This window comes from Impatiens glandulifera, chromosome 4 (assembly GCF_907164915.1).
Source record: "Impatiens glandulifera chromosome 4, dImpGla2.1, whole genome shotgun sequence".
In the NCBI taxonomy this organism is placed as follows: Eukaryota; Viridiplantae; Streptophyta; class Magnoliopsida; order Ericales; family Balsaminaceae; genus Impatiens; species Impatiens glandulifera.
Window position 1 is genome coordinate 50678236 of NC_061865.1, and position 7743 is coordinate 50685978.

General features: G+C 25.4%; 1 protein-coding gene across 1 annotated transcript; it reads right to left on the minus strand.

Moving 5' to 3' along the window:
- Positions 1-4825: 4825 nt before the first annotated feature.
- Positions 4826-6307, minus strand: LOC124934435 (expansin-A3-like). The gene is made up of 3 exons (XM_047474969.1): positions 6141-6307; positions 5742-6057; positions 4826-5504 (listed from the first exon to the last, which is right to left on the minus strand). Exons 1-3 carry the CDS (start codon positions 6271-6273, stop codon positions 5195-5197), a joined length of 759 nt encoding a protein of 252 aa, XP_047330925.1. The 5' UTR covers positions 6274-6307; the 3' UTR covers positions 4826-5194.
- Positions 6308-7743: the final 1436 nt, after the last annotated feature.

The window sequence follows — 7743 nt, forward strand, 5'->3', positions numbered from 1 at the left end:
AAACGTGTGAAACAACGTATTAAACATTTCAAAACGTGAAAAACGTATTAATCATTTCAAAACGTGTCAAAAACGTCAAAAATGTGGAAAATATGTTAAAAATGTCAAAAACGTGTTAATCGATTAAAAATGTGTTAAATGAGTCAAATACATGTTAAATAAAAAAATAAAAATAAAATAATTTGGATTATCCAACCCATACCCAACCCATATTAGTAAATATTATGGGTTAAATTATAGGTTAAGTAAATTTAATTTGAGTTGAATATAAGTCGAGTAATACGGATTGGGTTTAATCGTTTGTTCATCCTAAATAGAGTGATGAAACAGAGTAACGTGAAACAAGTTTTACTAACTTCCTAATGTAACTTATGTAAACTGTTCTCTTCCTTCTTTTGTGTTGCCTTTCTCATACTTAGTTTTACATTAAGCTGATTTAATATTATAATAATAACCTTGTACTCTTATTGGTCCGGAACAGGATGACACCGAAATCGGTAGTAAGATCCGATTTCGATTATAATACCGAGATTATTCTTGGGATGCGCAATTTTAGATGGTTTCAAATATATTATTTTTATTTTTCAAATTTACTTACTTTGTTTATTTGATTTTTATTAAATTAACCTAATCTATTTTTCAAACTTAAAAAAAATTATTATTATTATTATTTTTTTATATATATATATTTTTATATATTGAACAATTATAACTAATTTATTTAATACATCATAGATATAATTATTTATATTATATATCTAAATTATTATTTTTATAAATTTAATAATTTATATTTATACATTTAAATTATTAATTTATATAATATAATAAATATTCACTTAATTATTTTCATAAATAGTTACCCAATCCTAATTAATTTAAGACATTAAAACATTTTACTAATAAACTTTTAAATTATTGATCATATTGCTGATATGTATGCTGATATGTATAGAATGTCATGCTTACCAACTATGTCTTCATCAATACAGCAGATCATTTAAAAAATAATAATTATAATATTTTTATTAATTATTAAGTTATGATATTTAAATGTTTCAAATTAATTAGTATTGATTAAGTATTTATAAAAATTATAAATAAATATTTATTATATATATTGTAAAAGTTAATAATTAAATGAATAAATATATATTAAAATATAAATAATTAAATTTATAAAATAATATATATACATGTGATGGAGAAGCTTCCATACGATTTAAACGGGGACATTATTATAATTTGTTGGTTCAAATAATTTTATATTTTTTTCTTTCTCTTTTTTCTCTTTTTTTAGAAAGAAGTTTTGTGAGTATAATTTTTCATCTCGCTGTTTAGTATGAAAAGCGTTGTTCATGATAGAATTTGTACGAATGATAAAATTGCATTATGGTAAGTCGTATGTATCACAAGCAGGTTAAATCAAAAATTCATTTACTTTTGTATTATCGATGAGTGACTAACATCTAAAATATTTTGTGGAGTATTATTAGGATTCACTAGGTGATGTCCGAATCTTTGGGTAATTGCTAAGAAGTTTAGATTGATGCACCTGATATGACAGACCTACATATTTAGGTTAACATTCCAATTATTTTATGATAGACTATCTAGTTTGAGAGAAATCGTCAAACCTTCAATTATTGTAGTCGTCTGATGCGTATCATTCATATTGCTATTATTATTACGTTTTTTAAGATTCGTGAGATTCTTTCCGGAAAGTCGATGAAATCATCCGGGGAGTTCTTTCTCTCGAGAATTTAGGAATATTTCGATGACCCATGGGTAACGTGATTTTATTATATTATTTTTATTTATTTATTCTCATCTCATACTTTTTCATTAGGCTTAAACGATTCTTATCATTTTTAATATATTGTATTATTTAAAATATATAATAAATAATAAATAATTAAATTTACTACATATTTAAAATAAGTTATAATGGTTAAATGTTAAAAAAAAAATGAGTTTTAATATTTAGTTTAATAAGGAAAAAATTAATAATTTTTTTAAGAACTAAACTAGATTAGTATATAGTATTATTTGTTTTTACAAGTCAAGTAAACAAACAAAAAATAATAATGTTTTTTTCATCATATGATTCCCAAACTTCTGTGACTAACCGGTTGCTATTAATTATAATATTAAAAAAAATAAAATGGGTGAACTGATGAGAATTTAGCCGATTTTTTAAAACCCAGATATGACCCTGGAACAACATTTCTTTTGTTGAATTTAATGTGGTTTATGATGTAATTATTAATGCATCATCAAGATTTTTACCTTATATTGTTTGATTTTTTTAATAATAAAACTTCTATTCGGTGCTAATTTAGATTTACTTGATTATTATTTACTTCCGAGATCTGGGATTTTGCTGACTTCAGAATTGGCAGATTGTATATGAATGCGTTTGTTGTTTACCTTAATGGTTTGTAGGTTTAAGTGATAACTTAAGTAAAGGTTTTTTTTTTTCTTCCGAGAAGGTTAGATTTCGCTTTTTCTTTGGAGTGCGATTAATCCAGCGAGTTAAACACACATAACCTGCAAACACACTTAACCATTTAATTAGGCGTATAATTTGTCAACTGACGGGCTCGAACTCAAAACCTTAAGGAGGCTGAGAATATTCATCTCCTGTTGATATCCCTAACCTCCCTGAAGTCCTGAGTTCGAGCCCGTTAATTGACAAATTTTGTGTCTGGTTAAATGATTAAGTGTGTTTGTGGGTTATATGTTTCACCCAATGTCCCTAGCATCCCTAAAATTCTGGGTTCGAGAGGACAAGTTTCGCTTGTCTGGTTAATTCATTAAGTATGTTTATGGATTATATGTTTAATTTTATATTCTCATTAGTATAACTAGTTTGATAATAGTGTATTTGAGTTTATTTTAATAATTTAATTTATTAATTACAATATCTTTTTTAATACCGTTTAAAATTTAAATATAAAAAAATATTATATTAATAATTTAATTAACTAAAAATTTAAATAAATTAATTCTTTTATCCAAATCTATTTTGCGTTTCATAAAAATTCCAAATAATCCAACATGAAAACAATTAGGTAAAAGTCAAACAAAGTTAAAATGTTAGGATTTTGTAAATTTAAAATTTTACAAATTATAAATTATTTTAATTTTACAATTTTATATTATTTTATAAATACAACTTTACAAAATAAAAAATAATTACTTATTCAAATAATTGAATTAATATAATAAATTTTATAATTATAATTTATTTTTAGTGTTATTTATTTATCTTTTATTTTCTTGTATTTAAGAAAGAAAAAATAAATAAATAAAAAATAACCAATTTTATTTTCAGTTATTTTATTGAATTATATTAATTACTTATATATATATATATTATTAATAATAATAATAATACATAACTAATATTTTTAAAATCAATTCTTAAATTATAAATTAAATTAATTAATTTTAAATAAAATCTCAATTTTAACCCTATAAACACTCTCTTGATGAATTTTTATTTGTAGATGTTTTTATTAATCTTTGCATTTCATTTTAATTTACTTTTTGTCGGCTCAATGACAATATCCATCCAAATTAACAAGGTTGTACAGACAACAATAGATTGCCAGATCTAGCCAAAGAAACAAAGATAAATATACCACTTTGTCCGTTTGTAAACAACCTTAATGTTAGTAAATTTATACACGTGGTTAAATTTAATTGAAAAGTTATAAATCTATTTCAAAAAATAAATTCAATATAAAGATGACTGATTCAAAGAAATGACAATTACAAGCTAATTACTTGCGTTATTTGAAGAAAAAAATGTTATCAACAAAAGAAATTTAAACTACATGAATACATAAAAAGAAATATTATTTTTTTCACCACACGGCTGCCATGGGATCTATTCCCAGAAAGACCTTAAAAAAAGAACATTTTATCTCGCCATTTCAAGTTAAAAAATTTGATACGAGACTTCCAATTTTTTCGCTGATTCAATCCTTGTCTAAAACAAAATTTTCCTTTGGAAACTAGTAAACGAAATATACAAAATTGTGGTCAATTAAATATTGCAAAGTCCCATTTTTATTACTGAACATTAAAGTTTAGTTTTATTTGGTTCCTTTATGAATTAAAAAATTAATAATTTGAAGATTAAATTTTCTTGTTTCTAGATGTTCTATAGTAATAAATTGAGAAAAAAAATTGTAATCCCTATGGATGAGTTTCAGTAATTACATTCACTTTAACTTAAGACGTTTTAAGTGAGAATCAAACCCGTAATATTTGATCTCTTAAGAATTGCTCTTGTCATTTTGAACTACCATAGTAAGTTATAAATACATAGTTCAGTGAACTTCACCTTGATTTTAAATACATTAATGACCCGTTTTTAAGTTTAATTTTAGTTGGAATCGAATAAGAAATCTTTGATTTTTTTTTTAAGTAAAAGTAATATTTTTGTCATTTTAATTATAATGAATAAGGCATAGTAAAATTGAAAGTTTATTTAAATTGAAAGTTTATTTAAGTTCATTTATTTGAACAAGTTATAATTTTTTTTAATATGTAAATATAAATTTACTTTATTTCAGTAAAATCGTAAAATTGAAAAATTCAATTAATTTATAAACTCGTTAAATTTTAATATAACAAATTTAAAATTATAAAAATTTAAGAATTTATTTAATACCGAAGTCGTTATACTTCTTTGCAATAATAAATCGTAAAATTTTTAAATCAAGGTTTTACCCGTGTTTCTTGACGAAACCACATGTTAAACAGAGCTAATACGAGAATCTCAAATTGAATATACGAAAAGATTAAAGAAAAATTGCACACAAACAAACTGGCCACGTATATTATTATATAGAAAATTAAGAGTAAATCTCTTCCTTACGACAATTACACGCTGTAACAGTAAAAAAAACAATCATAATAGGAAACCATAAAAACTCAAACTGCGGGCTACAACATGCATGCTTTTTAGCATTATCATCTTTTACTGCAGCCGCCTCAGCTCTCAATTTATTTTTTTGTTTTTTTCCCTCATTAATTTAAGGTAAAAAGTGAATACCAAACACAACAAAAACAAAGGGTTTTCTTTTCACCATCCTATACCCATTTTCAATTTTACCCTACTCACCCAACAAATAAAGCTTCAAATTTTACTATTTTACCCTTAATCCTTATGAGTTTTGAATCAGTGGGGGAAGTTATTTCCTTGGTAAGTCTGTCCAAATTGCCAATTGGAAGACGCCACATTATAGGAGGTGCAGACGCTGCCGTCGCCGGCAGTGACTTGAAACGACAAAGCTTGACCGGTGAGAATGGAATTCGATTGCCAATTTTGCCCCCAATTACGACTCATCGCCATCCATTGAGTTCGAGATCCTTTAACACTAACTTTCACTATGTTACCAGGTCCAGCGACATTCGTGATCAGAACTAGGTTAAAGTAACGAAATCCATTGATTGTGAATCTTATTCCTCCTGATTTCGCACAAGGAACTCTGGGGATATAAACAAATTCTCAATTCAGTTCCCTCAATTTCAATAAAAGTAGTGTCAAGGGGATCTAATGTAAATAACAATAACGACGGAGAAACACCATCGTTATTTATAGTTTTTCGTCACTAAAGAGTATTAACGACAGACAATTAACTATGATAATTTTTAAGAAAAAATTAGTCAGGTAGATTTTAAATCATAACTCCGCCTTTTCGTAATAATATTAGTTATTGGCTTACCGACGATAGTTGACGGGGACAATGCCACCGCGATATTGGGCAAACTTGAGGAACATAGGCATAGCAAGATCGAAATGAGGACGAGGTGGATTACACCATCCACCATTATCCGAAGCTTCAGCGAAGTTTGGTGGACAAAAATTCGTTCCGGTGATGAATATCGAAGGATTTCCAGGTAAACACCATCTCGAATCAGTGCATTTCATCTCGAAACATTCACCGCAGCTCAAACCATTGTTGAACAACGCCGTGCTTAACGCCGCCGTATTCACTCCATATCCTTGACTATACAAGTTTCCATATCCACAAGCTCCACCTAATTCATCAATATTCGCAAATTTATCAGATTAGAAATGATTATATGTTATTGTTAGGGGTTCTTAGAACAGAGGAACTTACCCATGGTGCCGGAGGCGTCGCTGCCGCCGTAGAAAGTGGCGTGAGCGGATTGCCATGGTCCCGTCTGGAAGACTTGTGCATTAGTTATTGTTAAGAGAGAGAGTATTAGAGCGGTAATGCAGAGGACTGCCATTTTCACGTGGTGGAGATAACTAACTAGAGAGAGTTGGGCGAATTGGAAAGCGGGAGGAAGAAGAAGGATATTTATGGAGGAGATGAAGGATAAAATTGTAAAGAATCATAAGTTGTGGGACCTATAAAGTAATTAATAGTTTTGTCCCCCAACTGTTCATCTTTCTATTTTTTTTCACTATCAAGTAATTAGGAGTATTTCAATTCAAAACTGAAATTGTAGTGTCTTATTATGGCAAACTTAAATAAAAAAATATTTTGTCTTTTAAAAAGTATAGATTATTATAATTTATCAATTAAAATAATAAAATATCTTGTAATTATATATTTATTTACCTAATGATCCTATTTAGAAACCCTTAAATTAGATTTGATGAATTCGTATTTTATTTGTTAATATATACATAAATAAGTATATTTTAAAATACTATATAATCTAAATCAACAACTTAATAAGATATTTAAAAAATAATATATTTTTAAATAAATTAAAAAAAACTTCCATAGTCCATATATTTCTATATTTTGTAAGTATATAATTAAAAAAAATACTCTCTTGAAAAAAAAAATACAAATTATTAAATTATTTTATTATTTTGATCGATAATCATTTCATTTTATTATCTAAATCGGAATTCAAATATATATTATGATTTATAACAAAATTATCATAATAATTAAAAAAATATATATATTTTATATTAAATGAGGCTTAAATACATTATAAATTTATATCATGATAAAAAAAATATTCATATATCAAATAAAGTAAAAACTAATATTAAAATCAAGATCATGATGTAAAAAATAATTAAATCAATATTTAAAAGACAAACTTGTATCAAACAAACAATTTTTTTTGCAGTTTTATTTTTATATTCAATGACAAAATATCATTTTATTCTCGTTTATTTTATCATAAAAAGTATAATAACTTACATTTATTAACTTACAAATCTTAAATGTTAAATATTAATATTTATTTTAGATAACACTAAATATTCAATTATAATTGTCTGTTATAAAGTTTGTTACAATTTGGCAGACATTGACAAATTTATAATTTATTTTTGCAATGTTATTATGATTTGTTGCTAAATTGCTTACAAAACTATATTAAAAAATGCTGCAATATTAGCTATCACTAGGTCTAAGGAGGGTAATGGTCTTTTTGGGTTAAATTATATACATTAATGTTTGGGCTAACTAAATGATTAAACTAGAAAATGTTACTATTTAAGCTACATGTATTTTATTAACTAGCTAGACCTTTTATAGGTTATTTACCACCTTATAATTATTATCACTATATTTCAACACTAAATTATGCTACTTTATATCACTTTTTATTCATACTTAAATGATATCTTATTATTTTTTTTATCAAGATTAATTGAGTACTCATTTTTTACATTATCAAATGAATTATGAACATGAAATGGATTACACAGATAATATTATGTATTATCAC